This window comes from Cardiocondyla obscurior, linkage group LG09 (assembly GCF_019399895.1).
Source record: "Cardiocondyla obscurior isolate alpha-2009 linkage group LG09, Cobs3.1, whole genome shotgun sequence".
NCBI lineage: Eukaryota > Metazoa > Arthropoda > Insecta > Hymenoptera > Formicidae > Cardiocondyla > Cardiocondyla obscurior.
In genome coordinates, this window is record NC_091872.1 from 5,219,454 (window position 1) to 5,241,773 (window position 22,320).

The window sequence follows — 22,320 nt, forward strand, 5'->3', positions numbered from 1 at the left end:
CTGCGAAGCGGCTAGCATACGTGATCTTGGGGTGGTGTACGTCGAATCTCACATGAAGCACGCGCGCAGACATGCCGAGAAGCATCGGCCACCGAGGACTGAGGGGGAACTACTACTACTTCACCCGTACTCGGCGGCCGAGAGTGGGGGAAGTCACATACGCCAGCTGCAGTCGCCGCTCGTCGTAGCAAATGCCATATCTGCCTTTCAGTGTACGTACACACATGCATATATGTAATATACGTGTGCATGCAACACGCGCACAGAGCTAGAGAAAAAAAATCATCGACTGAAGAAGGCAACTACTTTAATATTTATAGTTTATTAATAATTTGTGTGCAAAATATATCAACATTAAATTATTTTCTCGAGTAGTAAAATTACCTGTACATTTATCTTTCATATACATACTTAAAAAAATTAGCATTCTTTCGTAAAATACAATAATATATAGTCAGAAGTAATCAGATATCGGGAAGACCACATTTTTATCTCATTTTCGCTTTCTTACCTTTGAAAAATTAATTTACCGAATAACGAGATCATATAAAAAGAAAAGAATAAACGGCGATATGCTTGGATTCGTTTAAGTTGGTTGACAATTTATTCGAAATATGGAATAAACGAGCGCGCGTAACATACACGACATTTTCATGTATACATTTTAATTTACAACCAAATGAATTGAAACTGATTTGTGACCATTATGATCTTAAATTTTCTTTGATAATAAATTTTTGACTTATTAATTTTAATTGAACTTTTCATCATTCGTGCACTACACCTTATTCTCTATAGCTTTCTTTTTACATTATGTTTTTTTTTCTTCCCTTTTATTTCTTCACTTTTATCTCTCTCTTTTTCCATTCTTTTCCTCTCTATTGACTTTACTTACGAGGAAATACTTTAATAAATACAACCACAGTATCATATTACCAAAATTACACTACAATTATACATTATATTATGCTATAATTAAATATTTATCTTATTTATTTTTGGCTATCTTACATTCTAAATTTTCCAACGACGGCATTAATTAATATATATTATTATCGTGCAGATGCATATTTTGAGTTAACAAAAATATAATTATTAAACGAGATAGGTTCGCATTTGTTACAAATTTATTGATTTTTAATATTTACTTTTGATGTAGCGAGCGTGATTATTTCGTTTTGAAATATCAACCAAGTACAAACTTTTGAGACTTTAGTAAAACGAAAAATATTTTGTGAAGATCACTAGCAAGTTCGTCAACGTTTATCTTTCTGCAGTAATATACCACTCCATTAATATTGTTACATATTTTATAGCTATTTGCAGATTATGCACAATATTTAAGAGCATATTGTAATATATATATATATATATATTTACATATATATATATATTGAGAAATTAACTTTATTGGTATTATACAGATATAACGAATAGGTATGTCATGTGCGTGGTGTGTATGCGTGCGTGCAATCAGTGACTTTCCCAGTAAGCTTTCCACGGCGCATAACTTCCAGCACGCTCGGCTCTATCGCATCATCCAGGAACATTACCGTTTTTACACCTTTTAACGTTCTACGTTATAAAGCCTGGAAGGCAAATATAGAATGTGAATTTTGAATTTTTTCTTTATACATATTTATAAACCTATATGTATATGTACATACGTGTGTGCTTGTATATAACACACGCATGTATATATATATATGTATATATGTACATACATACTTGCGAATAAATGTAGTTATAAATAATAATATATATACATAATGTATATATATATATATATATATATATATATATATATATAAATATATATATATATATATATTTTTTTAGGTGTAAACGTATATATATACCTATCTCATTAGACATAAAATAGGAAATGTTAACTAAAATTACTTCTTATTCTTTTGCAAAGTTTGTAGAACTTGTTATGCCGACCGACATTCTTAAGGTATCAAGTGAAACGAGCATTTATGTCGTACCTGTAAGTGTATGTACATACTCACGGTAGGCTCAACACTAATGCGAGCCACATTTGAATATGCAGACGCCAAATTTATGTAAACCGCGGTCGTGTACTACATTAATATGGATATTGTAAAATAAACGTGACATATCTATAATTGTAAGTATATTAATTTGAGATAAGAATGCAGATAAAACTAGTGGGATATGTTGCGAAAAATAAATTAGTAGTACAGTGAAATCAGTGCGATGTACCATTCGCAACAGTATGCTGTTGTACGTCGTTGTATAGCTAGTATAGCCTGCGTACCTCTACACAGCCAGGAATAAAATTCCGTGCGAAAATATATAATACGATGCAGTATGTAACACACGTGGACGGCCATTGACCATTTATATTCTTCAGCGTTCCTCTCAGAATCGATTTTAATTCAGTTCAAACTGTCTTTGAATATCGAGTACGGTTGGTCTGTGTAGCAAGTAATAAAAATAACATTCATTACATTGCTATGAATTAAAATTCCGCTTTATGAATATCTGCAAGTGATTAAACCGTACCCCAATAAAGGAAAATACACCTTTCGTTGCTGATACAAGAGTAGTCGTAGCGATTATTTTATGGACATTTTAGACGGCGGTAAGAAACTCTATCGAGTCGGTTTAAATGGACGTCTCTGTCAACAGATCAGATTGCAGGCGTTCTACTCGGAAACGATTGTACTGCCGATAGGGGGAACGAGTTTGATCGTTGTCAGTTATCACTCGTGTCCTGTGAGGAATCAAATTTTCGTATCGTCCCATTAACCAATCTTGACACAATCGATGCTGAAGATCTGTGCCGTTTTTAGACACCCAGGACGCGTGCCAGTGATGAAACTTGGAATCTTTGCGTTTTGTCACGGCCGGATGACGCTGGAAAATCCAAATATTTTTTCATATTTTTCTCTTATCTTATCAAAATTGAGCTACATATACATATGTATATAAAAGCGTACGTATTCAAGTAATATAAAGATTGACGTACCCGTCTAGCACGGTGCATGGAGTTTTGCTTGTAAAGAAATCTATCTTTATGGATAATGAACAGCATGGTATAGCTGTTGGGATTAAATCTACATTGCGTCTCGTCGGAATTGATTATATCTGGAGTATCACTTGAGCTGCAATAAATTTACATTTTTACTAGATAACAGACAAATATCATGTCCAAAGTGGCACATAATTTTAAGGAAGTTTATATGACGTATGTACAAATCTATTGAATCAATACTTACTCTGTGACTTTGTCTGAATGATTAGCATTAAGCGAAGACGTCTTTCCTCTCATTAATTTCTCGGCATGCTTCTGATATGATTTAATATTACGATAGAGAAAAATAGGTTTACGTCCTGTTGACGCTCTGCCCGAGGAATTCCAATTATTTCCGTCAATCTACAACAATCGTAATACGCTATTATTTTTAAGCTAATATTTTAAGCGTTATATAATTCAATGTATCATATATATACATATAATAAAATCTATAAAAAAAAATTATAATTTAAATATTAATTCTATCGTTTAATATTGAAACTTTCTCATTAATTTATTGCACCAATGGTTAAGATCGGATAAATTCAACGATTGGTTGATTTACTAGTAATGCATTTTTTTTTCTTTTTTTTTAACTAAATAATTAAATATATTGCAATATATCTTGAATGTTTTATACAAGACAGATGAGTGAGCGAATGGGTATGCAAGAGTTGAAAAGAAACGAAGAATGCACATGTGGGGAAAGGAAAGACATACACGGTGGATAAAATTTAAAATTTACAAAACGAGTTCTGTCGTTTTAAAACCAGTAGTCCTGACCGACAGTTTTTAAAATGACAAAGAGCTCGACCCATTTTGCCGGAAAAGTAAAGCGTATGTAAAGACTAGCGTAATTCTCGCATACAGAAAAAAGTTTCACGCCTCTCGTTAGCGACAAGCATTGAAATTGTAATTATGGTAGAAAAGAGATATATTACTTCCAACAACAGTTTCGGCACTTATTGCGTGACGTAACGATAAACTCAAGAAACGAGAAAATAGGATAAATCGAAAGCAAAGCATCGGTTCAATAAAGAGTCAAGATCAAGAGCGAGAAAATCTTTAGAGATTACTTTCGAATATTCCGATTAATATATCGTGCTTTTGCTTTAGAAACAAAGTAAGCTCGGAAGCATGAAGAGATAAGTATCTCGAGCGATACATTCTTTTTTTTTTTTTAGTGGTATAAAAAATGATGTCAGACGGTAATATTTAAAATCGTACGTGTATTTCAATATCTCTCTTCTATACAATATCATCATTTGTATATTAATTCCGTTTCCTGTGTACACAACATAATTACATATTTACAAATATACATAAGACACTGAGTTTCTCATTAAACGTGCGTGTAATATGGAAGAGACAGATGTGCACACATACGTAAATACTTGTACGCATACGTGCACATGCATTCGACGTATACGCGAGCGCGAGTGTGCGCGCCAGAAGAGAAATACGGGTCACTTTTTGGACCCGGCTATAATTCTACGACTACTCCCGACGGACAAATATGATAAGCGACCGCATTTTATAATTGACTCGATCGTACTTGTCATCAGAGAAATATCGTTTAAATTACGACCGCGTCCAAGTTTACGCATATTTTTCGGCGTGTGCAGTGCCACGCATAACGTGGCAATGCGCGCTTATCACCGCGCGTGGCGCGTGCGGGCCTAAGCAGCCGCAAAATAGTCCTATTTCGGTCTTATCGTTTATCTCTCTTTGCAATAGGCCGGCGTTAGTCGTAAAGGAATAAAGTAGGCTTCAATAAATAAGTATCGATCGGACGTCCGCGGATGCGTGCGCACCGGCAAGCCGTATGTGAATTGACGGCGCGTACGCCATTGAGGCAAGCTCGTGTGTACCACACCACTGCATCCGAGAACCGGCGGGCGACCGCTCGGCACGAATGTCAGACGCGAGGAACGGCGCAGTACCGTAGAGTCGCCTCTCGCCTTTCTCCGTTCTCCGTTATTCTCAACATTAGACCCCGAACGGTTGCCATTTTGTTGCAAGCGCCCAGCGGATTTATTCGCGCGTATCGGATGTACCTTCTCCCGTCAGGCACCGACAAAAATGAGAAAAACCGGGTGGTCCCTTTCCAGTTTTTGGCGTACAAACCAAACGAACATTAACGGGACGAGTTATCGAGCAAGAAAAGCTGTGATTAAAACGAATCAAATGAATAAAACCAGACGAGATATACGTACGTGAGATATGCATGGGGAAGACAGACATACGCACACAGACAGATAGATAGACAGAGAGAGAGAGAGGGAGGGACAGAAAGAGAGCGAGCGAGCGAGCAAGAAAAAAAGAAAAAGAGAGAGAACAAGCTTCGTGCACAATCGACCAGGTCGTTCATCACGGTGCGTTTAATCCGCCTTTTTTTTCCTCGTACGTAAGTACGTATATGTGCAATGTTTTGTCGCTAGGCGTATCATTGCTTAAGAGCTCAAAAACAAACTCCGCGAAGTCACTCGGTTATTTCCTAACTGAAACGATCGAGTCACGAGATTATTGCAAAAAAAGCGAGTCACGATATTATTGCAAAAAAGCGAAATCGGGGATTATCGGTGTTGCGAAGGAACGTATAGCGTAGCGCGCTCGGAATGTGTTGTCTTTTTAATGATGACACGGTCAATGCGACGGGAAGGAACGTAACGAATCAACGCGGGTGTATTCCTGGAGGCACTGTCGAAAGAACGGAAGCCGTTCAGGAATTTCGTCGGGCACCGAAGATGCGTGTGTGCGGGAATATCGTGTCGCGATGTCGCAGATGCTTCGGAACGAATCCCGTTTAAATTGCGCGTACGAGATCAATCGCAATCGCAAAACTCCAAAAACCGTTTCTCTCTCGCGTAACCGTCGAAAAAAAAACGGAAAACCGCAATACGGATCGTACGTACGATAATATTTGGTTGCTCTAGCACAAATTCGATAACTGATAAATTGCACTCACGCCCGTTTTCACTGCCCTTTTCACGTGTTTCGCCGAATAAAAATGTCTCTTGCGAATTAAAATAATAATTATTAGATAATTTATTGCCGTTAAATAATTCGTGCTAACAAACAGCTTACGTGTTGAAGTTTTTAGAACATTGGACCTCGATTGCAAAAGCTTTTTGTGAACGGATAAATATCATTTGAAGAGATTGCTTGCCGCGTGTATGTGGGTGTGTGCGTGCGTGCGTATGTCCGCCAAAGCACGCACGCAAGGGGGAAAAAAAAAAAAGTGATCGAGCGCGTGCATGTTTTATGTGTGTGTGTGTATATGCACGCATGTGCACAAGAGCGAGTTTTCAGTTCACTAGTAGAGAAACAAAGATAATCATGTATTTCGTATGCGTAGAATATAATAATAATCTCTTTTTTTTTTTTTTAATACACTCGCGCGCGCATTTTATACACGCCCGTGTGTGTGTGATGTGTATGTATATGTGTAAATGTAGAAGAAAAATCCTTTTGCACGTGCAGTCGCGTACGTGAAGTATTTCAAATTCTATCACGTTAACTTGTAAAAAAGAACAGATTATCGAGAAGCATATGCCTTGTTGGCAAATGTACATTTGTACAAGCTCGTAATATGTGCAAAGATCACCATTGGATGGAAAAATAAACTTGAGATCACGCTGGTGGCGATAAAAATAGTTTGATAATGGCGCCGTAAAGCCTTTTGCAGGAAGAAAATTAATGTAAAATGAAAGTAATTGGGAATAAAAATGAAATATCTAATCGAGATTAATTGAGAAGTGAGAAATGATCCCGAAAGCCCGGCGCGAAATAAAAATCGTAAAGTGTGAAAAACTTTTGGTAAAAATGACAAATACTGCGGGATGTTAATATTTCATACTGTCGCGTTTATCAAACATTATTACAGAATTGATGCAAAATTACAACTGACTTCCTATATACATCACATAATAATACAGTTCGTAGTATCTCTGCTTTACTATCACACTATATCATATATCATTTATATGTACACGTAGCAAAGTATATTACGTATATACATGTGTTTGTTGATGGAGGACGCAACAATTAAGCTAAAAAACACGCTCAGCTCCACGCCACAGAGCACAGGTCTTGTCATATCTCGTTGACTCGTTAGCCAAAATCAATGCACACTTGATTCGTACAGAGGCATAGTGCATCGTACTACAGCTAATTCTGTAACATACTTTGGGGGGTCTTGAAAACGTAGCATGACACGCTGTGCCCTCGTATGGACCAAATGCGCACAGGACCCATCTAATACGTTAGCGTTCTAAGTACGTGGCTACCAGAGTAGCGAGTTAGTTCTTGTGCAATAAACACTTTTGGATTATTCTCTCGATTAGCAGGTCGAATAGCTAAACAAGTATACAAGCCATACAAGTTTTCGATGTTTCTCCGACGTATTCATACTTTTGTGGAAGATAATACATAGGAATTTCACTAGCACATTACTCCGTCATTTCTTCCCAATGCGGATCTAAACTGCGGTCTCTCGAGATTTCTTTAAAAATTAACTTCAACACTTGTCTCTCACTGATCAAAGCCGATAAAGTGTTACAGAACGTGTGTAACAGAATCAGCAGCTACAATGATTAACAATGGCGTGGAAATAGTGTGTTGCGACGAATCAATGAATTTTGTGTGTGTGCGTGTGTACGTGTCCCCATGTCTTCTTTCCAAAGGCTTCACTACTGCATTTCTGAATACAATAGCAAGAATTAATCAAGTATGAGATTCGGCTAATTTACTATTAGCTATTGCAAATTCTGTTGTACGTATCAAAATGTATATACAAACTTTTGTTAAGTATGTACATTTTTTTTTCTTTTTTTTTTCCAAATCTAATTTTATATCATTTTGCAGTAATATACTTTGATTAATAAATTATTATATGAAGAAAATAACAGAGACTTTAAGAATTGACTAATGTCAAATGTTACACGATATAAACTGGTATTTTACTTTTACTTGTACGAAAGATTATTTTCATTTATTGAAGGAATAGATGCCTTTTTATCAGATTGTAGATATCTTATATCCATATAGTTATGTACCTCAGAAAAAAAAATTAATTTCTTTAATTTCGTACATACACTGCACCAACTGCTTTAACTTTTAAAAATACAAGCGCGTGAGAAAAATGACGCCTGTAGTAGATAAAAATAACAAAAGTTTACTTATCAACCATTTTTAATGCAATAATGTGCAATATTGATCGATGTTTGATAAAAAGTTATACGCGTATTTATTAAAATAAGAATGTAATATAAATCATTCCATTTTATCTAAAATATTCTCATGATGAATATTCATCAAAATTAAAAAAAAAATTATACATTACATAAAACTTTTATATAAAAAAATTTACAATATTCCGTCATAAAATATTCATAATATTTTAATTTCTATGTTGTTTTAATTTTAACTTATTTATACGTTTAAGTATACATGTATAAGTTTGTCATGTAGTACATAACTAATTAGAAAAAGACATATTTTTAATCTGGAAAAAGGCATCTAAATTGTTCATTTAATTATTAGTTTACATTCATTATGGCACTGTTAAAATGACTTTATAAAATTTATGCCAGTTCTTTTTCATGCTTTTACAGTTTTTATCATTATTTTATAACTAGTCACCATCGTGTTTCTCACAACTATACTTGGTTCTTCACAACACGTCGTTAAATGAATGCACGAGTATGAAATGATAAACAACATAAGTACCGCACTGCACAATATATGTAATATATACATGAAATTTTCCATAATCATTCTAACGAGTTAATAAAAAAAATTTTACTTTCTCTTATAAAGTAAAAGAAAGTTAATTTTTTAAATATAATCAACAAAAATTAAAAAATTATTATAATCTACATCAAATATCTCCATATTTTATCTTCGTCAAACGTGTAACATATTTAAATATTTAAATATTATAAATATTAAAATATTTACATTAAATACAGAAGTAATAGATATAATGCAATTTTTAAGTTATATTTTAAAATTAATTTTTTTACATCACGTATAAACAAAGAAAAATAAATAAAATTTATAAATAAATAAATCAAAAATAATGTAGAGCAGCAATAATTGAAAATAGAAAATTTATATACAATATACTATTTACATCATCCAATTAAAAAGGAAAATACCCTACGATTTTGTTTTCTTTGTTTTTTTAATAAATTTATATCTTTATCTTTTGTTTTTTTTAATATAAAATAAATAACAAATAGATCGATATAAAAGAGAAGATAATATATGTGAATAGTATCAATAATAATTTGTAATATTGTATGTTGTTAATAATTTAAGGCATTGAAATAACAATATTAGTAATAATTTACAATATTGCTTATACGTTGCAAATAGTTGATGGTATTTGAATTGGAAGCAACTGCAGAAAAAACAAAAAATACATATTTGCATTTATATTATAATGACTTGCTAGAAAATTTCATGTAACTTTTTATATCATACAGATAATTACGGTTGAAGAAAATCTCGCAAGTCTCTTATAAACTCCCAATTATCACAAAATGTATTAAGTAGCATAAGTATAATAGGTGGACTTTTTGGTATCATTTTGAGTGTGGAAAAAAATGAATTGCATTTTCCGATGTAGAAATTTGGTGATCAATTAATGACGTAATAAGATTAACACGGACACCTTAACAGTACGCATATGCAAACCGTAAGTAATCCAACAAAGTATATGCATCTGTATAATTGTTCTGCTTCATAGATCGATTATCTCATAGAAACTGGTATGTACTTTTGTGCGTAATGCGTGCGTGCGTGCGTGCTTATATGTGTGTGTGTGTATGATTGTAATGTATGTGTTTGTTGGGCGCGTGTACATGTCTGTACGTACGCGCGCACGGACGCGTTTTTATTTTAACGAAATGTTTACAAAGGTCACTGCCCTCCCATAAAAGCGTTTAATTTATTTAACTTGTTCGCAAGTAAATCCTATTTTTGATAGAAGAAAGTTTCTTTACTCTTTGGGGCATTCATAGTTGTACGACAAATAAAAACGACGAAGTATAGGCGTACAACGTTTTAATCACAGATGTCAATTACGCGAATAAACGTTAAGTTGAATGTTGGCAATGATTATGAAAAGGTATTGGATCCTATACCTTCTTGCTAATGTCAGTGTTCTTGCGTTTTCTGCCCCTTCCCCCCCTTGCTGCCTGGTCGCTACTCACAGGATGATTGGTCGTCTGCTCATTCTCTGTTAAGGCAGGAATATCTTTGGGGCTAGTTTGATCAGCTGGTGCAGAAAATCTCTCAACGTACGTCGACCATTTTTCAGAAACTGTAACGCCTTCCCTGTCTCTCTCTCTACAGCCATTATCCACTGTTTCGTCGCCCTCTGTATCTAACAACTCCATCGTCATTTTACAGTCCTTTTTATACTGAAATAAAAACGTAAAATTTTAAAGGGTGCAATTTAATTTAAAAAAATATGCAAAAATATATTAGAATAAAACTAATAAATGGGCAATTTTAAAAAATTACTCACTATGTATATCTTGAAACAGTTTTCATCTGCCATTACTTTTTCCGCTTTGCGTTGATACGATAACTCAGCGCTTAATCTCATATAGGCCGTAGCGCACAACCCACCGGCTCCGCTACTTTCTTTAGGTTGACGTTGCTCTTTTTGAAATAAATCCATGCATTGCTGGCAAACAGAATCTGAGACTAGATGCTGCAACTGCAAAGAAAGATATACGTATAAACGTGTATACAGTCACATATATAATTTTGCGTGTCGTTCCCGCGATAACATTAAAAAAAAAAGTGAAAAAGAAATGTACTCACTTGTCTAACAGCATAATTAACGACTTTATCAAGAGTAAAGGCAATGTAGGCGTGTATACCAAACATTTCTCGTAACGTGTCTTCGTACGCTGTGCTTTCCATATTTCCGTCGAGGACATTTTTAACCATATCCAAAAAGGCAGAATAATATTCCTCAATTTCAATTTCACCTATAGCCGATAATAATCTTGTTAATACACGACACTGTACGCGAGAGCCAATTGATCAAAGCAATTAATTTCCAATATGGTAAACGAATTACTTACTTTTTGGTTTTAATCTTAAAGCAACTGCTGTACTTTCCTTACGTTGTTGCTTATATTTTGACTCTTCCTCGGCAAGAGCAAATGCTTTGTCATACATTTTCGTTAACCTCTCACAAAGTATATGGTGTAACCTCAAAAAGAGGTACCAATTATTACTACCCATAAAAAGCGTATACGCTTCCTCGGGATCGCTCGAGAGAGCATGAATGGGTACTTTAACGTCGGGTTCACTTTTGTTAATAGCGGAAGATGTATTTGGCGATACAGAGGCTTTACTCCTATTAGCTTGCAAGCCACCCAACGATGATGCAGTCGTCGTAGATTGAGAATTATTACACGTTGCCGTATTCACATCTTCTTTTTCATCTGTAGCAAAATAAAAATAAAATACATGCATTTAAAAAATATTTTAAAAATTATCAACGTTTAATAAGAAAAAAAAACAATCTACCATCTTCGTCCCTTTCGTCATCACTGAGTTCTTGGCGGGGATGGAAAAAAAGATCAGGTATAAAATGTTTCAATAAAAGTTTTATCCGCTGTTTATCTTCTTTATGAACAGCGGCTTGCCGTTTGACGTGATGAATTAAGAGATTAGCAGCATCATCTAACACAGATTTGTCTTTGTACGGTAAAACAAGATGTGGGCCACTGTTTCCTTGACCATCACCATTACCATCGTCACCCTGCTCGTGCCTCTGCATAATGTATGTAAAATTGTAAAAGCATAGAAGCGGCATAAAATCAATCTAATCGAACCATATAAAATACCTACCTCGTCATATAGCGTTTCAATTTCATTGAACAGACTTTTAGATCTCAATGCTTTGACGTCGTTCTGTTTGAAATTAATTCCTTGATGATCCAAAGATTTCAAGTAATACTTTTCATTTTGTTCTCTCCAGATTTTATTAAATCCCTTTTGTGCTTCCCGCCATTCTTCTTCTTTAGCCTTTAGCCGACGGAGTACAACAGGCACAGCTACTGCAGGATTTCTTTTGAGACCCTCTATAATATCGGAAGCTTTATCGCCGTATATCCTCTTTATCGCTCGTTGGTGAATCGTAGGAGAGCAACCACCCAAACATTCGTCGAGTTTGAATTTCTGTATCTCTTCTTGGGTCATCCTGTTCATTTTTTTATGAACGCCCTCGAGTACTCTAATTGTCGACGCATTAGTTTCTATAACGACATCCAGTTCAAAACGTTCATCTTCGCATCGATATATGGATTCTTCGTATTGCGTTTTCCTAAACAAATTATTGCAATTTCGTAATTATGTAATAATATTAATAACCGTATTAAAAGCTGCTCAAAACATTTTAAGATACATGACGTAAATAAAAATATTCTCAAGTAATAAATATATACAATTACCTTGACGTTACAAATGTACTGTCTTCTGACCAAGTTGGAAATGACACCCAAGTATCGTTAAGGACTTCTTTACACAATTGCGTTCTACCACTGCACTTTGGCTGAATGTATGATTTTGGTAATGCACAATACGACGCACCCAGCCGCTTGCATGCTGTATAATCAATTTCTATCGCTAAATCACCTTGTGGCCGTTCCTGATGACTGCGCACAATGCTATTTGGGAAAGTCTCTATGCCTACAGCATTTCCTGCATTTGTTACGGTAGTACTGGACGAATCGGATAAGTATCCAAGAAAATCTTTAAACCAATGTAGTAATTCGGGGAACCGACCGAGGAACGGTGTCACCAGCTGAATGAGTTCTGATTTTGATACTATTTCTTGATTAAAAAGTACAAGGCATCGAAGAAAATTTTCGTAAACATCTTGCGACCTGAGCGCTTTTCGTACCTAAAGAAAAAAAAAAATTGCTTACTTTTATTTAATAAGAACAAATTAATTAAAAAATAAATCAAAGTAGTACTTGACGCTTACCTTATCAAAGAAAGCATAATCGTTCAGGGTACCGTATTTGCCAGCTTCCGCAATAGTAATATCGCGCATCGAAGCCACCTTGTGCTTTTTTGTAGGTGGTGGCCCATGCTGTATATGATGAGAATTTCCTGACGCTGCCGAAGTCGAGAATGACGGACTCCTTTTCAATTGTCCAGTACTGTGTCCGCATTTCTGGCCGCTATTAATGTCTCTTACGTTCGATCTATCTCGCTCCCGTTCTCGTTCTCTGTGATCACGGTTATCACGTTCCAATCCAGCCGTACTGCTACCTTCTCGAAGATCTCTCGATATAGTTCCAGAATTATTATAAGGTGTTTTAAGTCCAACTGGTTTCTTGACAATCGTCGTATGATCGTTAACCGACGTCGTCTTATTAGTCTGAAACATGGCAGACTAATAGGAATCAAAACCGATTACTTCAATCTATGAGGTGATAATTTTTTTCCGCGATAATTCACGAATATAAGTTTAAAATACGATATTACAAAGTGAATCTTATAAACAGAACAAGCAAGCGTTTACAAATACATTTGTTTAAAAATTTGTACGTAAAATTTATATTATATTAGATATATAAAAATGTTTTTTTAAAGTGCAATTTTTTATTTAAAATTCTGTCGTCAATTTGCTCTATCGTAAATGTTTAACAACTCACCAATGAGCCTTGCTGATTAGTGGCATCAGGCAAAAATTGTCCAAATTCTGCAAGTAAATCCTCTTGATTTTCAAACAGTTTAGCAACTTGACTATAAACTTCTGCTTCTGTTAAGTGTTTTGTTCCACCAGTTGCACCTGAACTTGTACCTCCCATATGGCTAGACTCCTTTAAATTTCGCTGTTCTTTTTGATACGTATGTAATATTTCTAAAAAACGTTTGTATTTTTCTGGTTGCCCTTGAAACCGATTCTGAAAATATAAATTTTATTTTACCCATTTCATATATATGTTTCTCTTGTTATCTATATTGTTTCTCATCTTTTAATATATTTATGTACATGTATATAATTATAATTATTTATCTGTTTTCTTTACTTTTTTTAATTTTTTAACCTTTTCTCTAAAATAATTTTACCTTTATTTTATTAACATAGTTTATTGCATGATTAAATTCAACCGGTTGGCTTTGTTGCGTTTGTCCACTAGTCGACACACCATCCGCTTGACTTAAAGCCTGACTGACAGCTTGCACTTGTGCAGTGCTCACATGTGAATTATTATACACTGATGATACTGGCGGCGGTGACGGCGCGTGAACAGTCAAGCTGTTAGTTGTAATACTGTTTGCTAAAGTATGGTGTATATTTCCCGACCTAAGAACAATTGCAAGTAATTATAAATATGACCTTATATGTTTTTTATAATAATTTTTAACGATTATATAGATATTTTTGAAGGAAATACGCTTACCCTTGCATTATTTGCAAAACGGGAGGTGCCTTTGCAGGTTGCGTCGGTGGACTAGCTACAGGCGGCGAACCAACGTTCACCGTACAATGATGCTGCGATAACGTAGCGGTGTGCGTTGCCGTTGGACTCGGCATACTGACTGATACTTGAAAAGCATATCCTTGTTCGTTTGCTTGTACCTCTATTTTGTAGCCTGGTGGGAGAAATGTATTGAAACCAACAATGAGTTCAGGATGCCCTTTAAAGAGGTTGCTCACTCGAGTTATAACACCTGGCGTATCTATACTTTGAGATTTAAATTCTTTCATGATATCCAAGAAGTCATTATACACCTATAAATAAATAAATAATTTACGTTAATACAGTAAGAAAAATACTGAGCGTTTCTTCTTTATTGTCTATAGACATGCATCTCAATATAATTAATTTTACACATACACACTCATCGATAATCTTATACTATCATTCTTCTTTAATTCGCATTCTGTACATTTAATTATTTGTTATTCACCTGTGGTTGATCGCTAAATTTGTATTTCACTTGATCTAGATAAGATAACGCATCTTCCACTTTTAATCTCTGAAACTGTTGAGATCCACTTCCTCCTCCTAGATTAGACCCAGGTGGAGTAGAAGCCAAAGGTGTTATATTGCCAGAATGAACCTAAAGCAATAGTTGTTCTCATTTAAAAATTGCTTCTATGACTGCTTAAGCGCGTAATAGACACGTTTACGTATGTAATTAAAAAAAAAAGGAAATAAAATAGTTATCAAACCTTATGCCTTATTGTCGATTGTTGTTGCGTGTGGACTTGATTCTGCGATCCTGATGTAGGTTGTTGGGAAGTCATTGTATGACTATTACCACCACCTATTCCACTATGCAGGCTACCACCAGTGGTTATACCGCTGCCGCTACATGTGGAACCGAGCCCTCCCGCAGAGCCGCTTGTCTGCTACAGATACAGCATTTATTAAAATGCATTAAGATATTGTCTATATTGCAATGTTATCATTATCATTACGCTTCGCAATTTACCTTAATGGGAGATGGTGCTGCGGTTGGCACAACAATCGCCCCAGTATATTGCTGTTGAGCTTGTGCAGTACCAAATTGTATACTCGCCGGCATTTCTTTTGAAGTAACAGAACGAACTGCTTGACCAGGTACAACAACACCTATTCCACTGCTGGAGTGATAATCTAAACTACCACCTCCACCACCTATACCACTTGCCGCACTCACTGACGAATGCTTTGCTGGTGGTGACGTTACGTCGTCCAGTCCACGAGCACGTTTCATTGCAAATCACATTGGATGTGCTAAAATGAAAAAAAAGTTCCAGAAGAGATTTACTTTATTGCACCATTTTGTTTACAATAAAAATATATTTAACCAAGTACTTGTTAAACCTTGAAACTTTTTAGTAATTGGCATTAGGTAAAGAAAATTTTACTGGTATCTTTCAAAGTTAAGTAATGTATATGTCAACATAAAAGCGACATAACTTAAAAAGCATTGAATACTACAAATCAAAATTATTTACTTGTATTTTGTAGAATAAAAATGTGCCATTAATTTCACTTATATGCCGAAGCTTGTTCATTTTAATCCAAAATTGCTTAAAATTTTATTTTTAAAGAATTGTTTAGACTTACACTTGTATTTCTGGTAAATTACATTGTAAATGAATTTGAAAGTCATAAAGTGATATTTCTAAGTTATTTAAATATTCAAATACTGATATCACCAATTTAAACACCAATTTATATTCACATAATTGTAAGACATACATGTCAGTACATTATACATTAAAAACGTATATTCCAAATATATACTTCAAGCATAAGTATTTGTACGTGTGGTTAATATCTACACATTGAACTACTTTATCCGAGACTCTTAAAAAAAATTTGTTTTTTTTTTTAATCTATTAAGTTGTACACGAAAGTTCATTTAAATGCTTTCGAACAGCTCGTACATCTCCAAATAAATGAATCCAATATTTGATTGGAGAATGTCACACGTGTTTCGAAAGATCTGGGAAAATTATGCAAAAAGAAAAAAATGCCTCGAGTTAGGTTATACGAAATATCTTTTAGATCGAAAGAAATTCGATTTCGGTGGATAATATCGTAGTAGTTTAGAGCTAAACCAGCGGGAGCACGCGTAAAAGTGCATTTCGTCGTGGCAGGGGGCTCGACGGGATGTGAGCCACAATATATTTTGCGACGAAACGAAGGAGCGGGTTTATCACGTTTTCAAGCGACGCGCGAACCTCGAGACACGCGCTACAAAAATAAGTTGTAAATTCGTGCTACTATGAAAGAGAAAGAACTACAATCGTGAAAGAGAGAAAGAACTACGCTTGAGAAAGAGAGAAAAAGACAGAGAGAGAAAGGGAGAGAAAGAGAGAGAGAGAGAGAGAGAGAAATCTAATTGAGCTTCGTTGTTCAGCTTTCTATGCGAAGTCGCGCATTAAAAAAAAATTACACTGGATACGCGACGAAGACGAGGAACGCGTAGATAAATGTCCCGGACGCCACGGGCACGAATGGACGGGCGGGCGTCTCTCGATCTCTCTCTCTCTTTCTCTCTCCCTCTCTCTCTCCCCCCGTCTTTCGTCTCGCTCTCCCTCACTTTTTTTCCATACGTACCAATTTCCATCTGAGAAAACACGTTTCGCGTCTCTATTTCTCACGCAGGTTTCGTCGCAGAAGCACGACGAGGGGTGTGAGAGGGGACGGTGACGTCGCGATCGCAGATACGTCCCTCGGCTGTCGCGGCGAGTGTGCACTGGCGTCGTCGACTCTCCGTTGGCTTCCCCGAAACTTTCGATCGCGCCGATGGCCGGGTTGGATTCCTGCTGCGTATGCACGCGCGAAACTTGCGCCGGTAGAGTTAACAATCCGCTCCACGGTCACTCCCCGGTCGAACCAGGCCGCGGGATCCCAAGACGTCGAACGTTTCCAAACACTTTAGCCGGTCTCTCGTGCGTTACGCAATATTCTACGTAAATACATAACGCGTTTCCCGGAGCGGGCTCCGCGACAAGTAACGTCCGCGCCGCGTGCGGTCACTTCCTCCGCGAAGCGCCACCGACGCCGCCGCCGCCGCTGCCACTGCCGCCGCCGCTGTGCCGCCGCTGTCCCGCCGTTCGGTTCCAACACCCTCGGCGAGTATTCACCAGTTTCCTCTCGCTGGTGGAGCCTCTGAACGGCGCGGCGTCGTATAATCGACCCTTACACCACGGAGTTCTTCTTTTCTCTCTCTCTTTTTTCCACCCTCCCTCGCCGTCTCCACCTCTCTCCGTTCCTCTTCCGTTCGCGTTCGCGCGCTCGTTCCGTTCACGTACACGTACGCAAACGTACGCATTCGCGCACCAGCACGATGCACGCGCGCGCGCTCACTTGTTCGCTCTTGCTCACTCTTACCACCTCTCTCCGTCTCTCTTTCTCTTTCTTACTTTCTCACTCTGTCTCCTCATATACTTAGATCCTGCCCCCTCCCTCGCACTTGCTGCACGTCCACACCTATCTCGCTCCTTCTCTTTCTCACTCTTTTCTCTGGTTTGGTGCTTTTTTCACGACCAAAAAATCGACAAAGCCTTAACGGGCCGGTCGGTCCGGTTGCCCGTAGGAATTCACTGTGTTCTCGCTTCCACGAATACGCGCGCGCGCGCGCGCGCGTGTGTGCAGGATTATTTCTCAGCAACGACGAAATCTCGTGGTATGGGTGAACAAACGCGGGATAATGTGCATGTTTCACGTAAGCGGGAGGCGTGCATTACATCGGGAACTCGTCGGACGTTTCGCCGCACTTTTCCGCAAGACGCGTACGTGAACTCGCCGAACCGCGCACCCTCGCTCCTCCACTGGTACAAGGCAAACTATTGGATTTTGTGATGGCAAACAAGGAACCGACTGGCCGCGTAGCGGGACGGAAAGCGACGGTGGTGGGAGAAAGTACGCAACGCGCATGCACGGGTTGGCGCGATCAGCGGCGTCTCTGTTACCAACCACTCGGGTTCCTGCCTGGCTACCTGCTCCCTGCTTCTGCTCCTACTAGCGCCTCCAGCGATCTCCAAACCTTTGCGTCGCATTCTTTGCGATCGCGATGTGCTCGCGACGCTCTTCCGCCAGAGCGCCCGGAGCCCGAATCGATCCAGCTTCGCATTACCGAGGTCGCAATTGGACCAGTTGAAGCGCTACTCCAACTCGCTACCCGCCGAGCTCCTGCTCGCGATTTTCAGGCATGTCGATTTTTCCTCCACGGCGTATGCTCAAGGGCAGCGGGGTGCTGTCAGCCAACTGCCTCGCTCTCTCTCTCTCTCTTTCTTCTCTTCTCTTCTCTTCTCTTTGCGCTCGTTGTTTTTGCCCATACGGTGCGTATATATGCAGCCGATTGATATTCGGTCGTACGCTTCTGTGGCGCGATCCAAATGTTAATGTAAAAGTGCAGGCTTCTCCTCGTCCCAAACGCTTTCGTGACGAACGCGGTTACTCCTCTTTCGTGAATGACTGTCGTCATCAGTCACTTGTTCGGCAGGTCAACATTTGTACACGAATATTCGAGTACGCTAGCAGCTACTCGTTTATTTAATTTGTTCGCCCCAATCTCTGCCTCTCTGTCTTTATCTCATCGAAACAATTGTTGCAGGTCGATGTATCTACTAAATCTACTTGGATTTGCTTAAATTCTAATTTTTTTTCGACCCGCGCGATCTAAATATCCGTCAAAATGGCCATGAGAAAATGAGGTGATACAGTCCTGAGTCGCACCAAGCTGCCGGTTATCGCCGGAGTAGCGCAGAGAGAAAGAGAGAGAAATAAAAAGAAAGAGAGAGAGAGAGCGGGATTTCGCGCGCAGCCAACGGCTCACCCAGCTGTTCCAAGAGACGAGCAAACTCCCCATTGTAATCTAGGTCATAGAAAGTGCGCAAAATGGCCCACCAGCGAAACAAGATCATACCGCCGGTCGCAAGATTGTCGGTGGGCTTGCAGTTTTTGATGCATATCGTGGCAATATTGTAACGTACGAGTCATCGCAAGTTTTTCTCGGATCTCGATGAGCATAAAGACCCTCAAGTGAGGGTCTCTAGCCGCTCTCTGTTAGTAACGCCATCTATTAGCTAGTCGTAGCCATATTATCTCAGCAACAAGGATACGTGCCATTAATAAAAGAAGTTGTGCTGTTACGTTAGGCGTCTCATGTGCTTGCAGGTTAAAATTTTACGCAGATATATCAATTAATCACTGTTGAGCGTATCAAAACAGCAAACATTTTGTGTTGCAGCGAAAGTATTGCAGCACGACGTAAGAAGAAGCGGTTGGAAGAACGTCTGTAGCATCGAACATAGCGTCCACCTAACCTCTCAGCCAGCCATGGAGAAGTCACAAAAAATGCCGAAGGTAGCAAAAGTGAAGAACAAGGCGCCCGCAGAGATACAGATCACCGCGGAGCAGCTGCTGCGCGAGGCGAAAGAGCGCGATCTTGAGATCCTGCCACCGCCGCCGAAGCAAAAGATCTCGGATCCGCATGAGCTCGCGGACTACCAGCACCGCAAGCGCAAGGCGTTTGAGGACATTATCCGTAAGAATCGTATGATTATTACCAATTGGATGAAGTACGCGCAATGGGAGGAAAGCCAGAAGCAGATACAACGCGCGAGGTCCATCTACGAGCGGGCGCTCGAGGTCGACCACAGAAATGTAGCTCTGTGGTTAAAGTATACAGAGATGGAAATGCGCAACCGGCAAGTCAATCACGCGAGGAATCTTTGGGACAGAGCGGTGACTTTGTTGCCGCGTGCCAACCAGTTCTGGTACAAATACACTTATATGGAGGAGACCTTGATGAACATCGCTGGAGCACGCCAGGTGTTTGAACGATGGATGGAATGGGAACCAGACGAACAAGCCTGGCAAACGTACATTAAGTTTGAGCTTCGGTATAAAGAGGTAAATCGGGCGCGACAGATCTATGAGCGATTTGTTATGGTTCACCCCGATGTGAAGCATTGGATAAAGTATGCTCGTTTCGAAGAATCATATGGTTTTATCAAAGGCGCGCGTGACGTTTACGAGCGCGCCGTCAATTTCTATGGTGACGAAAGCCTAGATGAGAAACTCTTCCTGGCCTTTGCGAAGTTCGAGGAGGGTCAACGAGAGCACGACCGAGCTCGCATAATCTACAAGTACGCGCTGGAGCACATTCCGAAGAGCAACACACAGGAAATCTACAAGGCGTACACGATCCACGAGAAAAAGTACGGCGATCGTTCGGGCATCGAGGACGTGATAGTCAATAAGCGGAAGCATCAATATGAGCAGGAAATCAAGGAGAATCCGTCGAATTACGACGCGTGGTTTGACTATCTCAGATTAGTAGAGTCAGAAGGTAACGTTGACGTGATTCGCGAAACGTACGAGCGAGCAATCGCCAACGTGCCGCCCACCAAAGAGAAGCAGTTCTGGCGAAGATACATCTACTTATGGATCAAGTACGCTCTTTTTGAAGAACTGGAGGCCAAGGACATCGAACGGTGCCGGCAAGTGTACAAAGTATGCCTAGAACTCATACCGCATAAACAGTTTACTTTCTCCAAAATCTGGCTGCTTTACGCGTACTTCGAGATACGGCAGAAAGACTTGAACAAGGCGAGGAAAACTCTAGGCCTGGCGCTAGGAATATGCCCAACCGACAAGCTTTATCGGGGCTACATCGACCTCGAGATACAACTGGTGGAGTTCGATCGATGCCGCAAGTTGTACGAGAAGTTCCTTGAATTCGGACCGGAGAACTGCACCACGTGGATGAGATTCGCCGAATTGGAGACACGACTCGGTGAGATTGATCGTGCCCGAGCAATATACGAGTTCGCTATTGCACGGCCGCGGCTGGATATGCCGGAGCTTCTCTGGAAATCGTACATCGACTTCGAAATTGCTCAGAGCGAGACGGAGAACGCACGCCAGCTGTTCGAACGACTGCTGGAGCGTACGTTGCACGTCAAGGTGTGGATAGCCTACGCCAAGTTCGAGCTGCTGAATCCGCAGCTAGAGGACAGCCCCGATAACGTTATCTTGGCGAGACGCATTTTCGAACGCGGTAACGACGCCCTTAGATCGAACGGCGACACCGAGAGCCGAGTGTTGCTGTTGGAAGCCTGGAAAGAGTTTGAAAGCGAGAAAGGCACTTCCGAAACTCTGGCGAAGATTGTAGAGAAAATGCCGCGCAGGGTGAAGAAGAAGAGGCGCGTTGTGGGCGAAGACGGCAGCGACGACGGCTGGGAGGAAGTCTTTGACTTCATATTTCCAGAAGATGAGTCACAGAGGCCGAATCTTAAGTTCTTGGCTTCCGCGAAGGCGTGGAAAAAACAGACCGAGGAATCGGACCTGAGATAATTAAGCTCCATTATTAAGAGACTAAAATAAATCAAAATAACGAGGCGCGACATGTAATAATTTAAGATTGAAATTAAAAAAGTTAATTGGCACTTTATACTGAAACATGTATCATAAATGACTGCGTGGCAAATTAATTTGTCATCTTTATGTATATATAAACTGTGATATTTAACTCGCGTGCATGTACAATTAAATTTTATTTGTAAGTAACTTGTATATATGTATAAAAATCCATATAGCTTGTATAAATTTTCAAGTTTTTAAATCTTGATTAATTGTGCTATTATTTCACTTGCTACTTTAGCTAAACGTAATACTTAATTTACATATTTTAAAATTAATTTAAATTTAATTCATTTAGAAATACAAGAAAAATATGTTTTAGTCGGATCCGTAAACCGCGAAAAATGACATTTGACT

The 22,320-nt window shown here is 38.6% G+C and overlaps 2 protein-coding genes across 7 annotated transcripts; one reads left to right on the forward strand and one right to left on the reverse strand.

The window, feature by feature from the left end:
* Positions 1 to 303: 303 nt before the first annotated feature.
* Positions 304 to 18,383, reverse strand: Sin3a (SIN3 transcription regulator family member A). 6 transcript variants are annotated; one of them, XM_070661422.1, is made up of 18 exons: positions 17,149 to 18,383; positions 15,530 to 15,813; positions 15,267 to 15,443; positions 15,002 to 15,154; positions 14,491 to 14,822; positions 14,156 to 14,393; positions 13,738 to 13,989; positions 13,062 to 13,460; positions 12,526 to 12,977; positions 11,924 to 12,398; positions 11,600 to 11,846; positions 11,149 to 11,514; positions 10,883 to 11,052; positions 10,581 to 10,775; positions 10,195 to 10,473; positions 3,246 to 3,403; positions 2,996 to 3,131; positions 304 to 2,883 (listed from the first exon to the last, which is right to left on the reverse strand). In XM_070661422.1, exons 2-18 carry the CDS (start codon positions 15,791 to 15,793, stop codon positions 2,632 to 2,634), a joined length of 4,545 nt encoding a protein of 1,514 aa, XP_070517523.1. In that variant the 5' UTR covers positions 15,794 to 15,813; positions 17,149 to 18,383; the 3' UTR covers positions 304 to 2,631. The 6 variants fall into 6 exon arrangements, with proteins under 6 accessions (XP_070517523.1, XP_070517522.1, XP_070517524.1 ...); XM_070661421.1 differs by having other exon boundaries at positions 15,267 to 15,446; positions 17,149 to 18,382; XM_070661423.1 differs by having other exon boundaries at positions 10,264 to 10,473; positions 13,062 to 13,475; positions 15,267 to 15,446; positions 17,149 to 18,382.
* Positions 18,384 to 19,001: 618 nt separating this feature from the next.
* On the forward strand, positions 19,002 to 22,171 carry Crn (pre-mRNA splicing factor crn). Its single transcript, XM_070661442.1, has 2 exons — positions 19,002 to 19,713; positions 19,787 to 22,171. Exon 2 carries the CDS (start codon positions 19,876 to 19,878, stop codon positions 21,895 to 21,897), a length of 2,022 nt encoding a protein of 673 aa, XP_070517543.1. The 5' UTR covers positions 19,002 to 19,713; positions 19,787 to 19,875; the 3' UTR covers positions 21,898 to 22,171.
* The last annotated feature ends 149 nt before the right edge of the window (positions 22,172 to 22,320 follow it).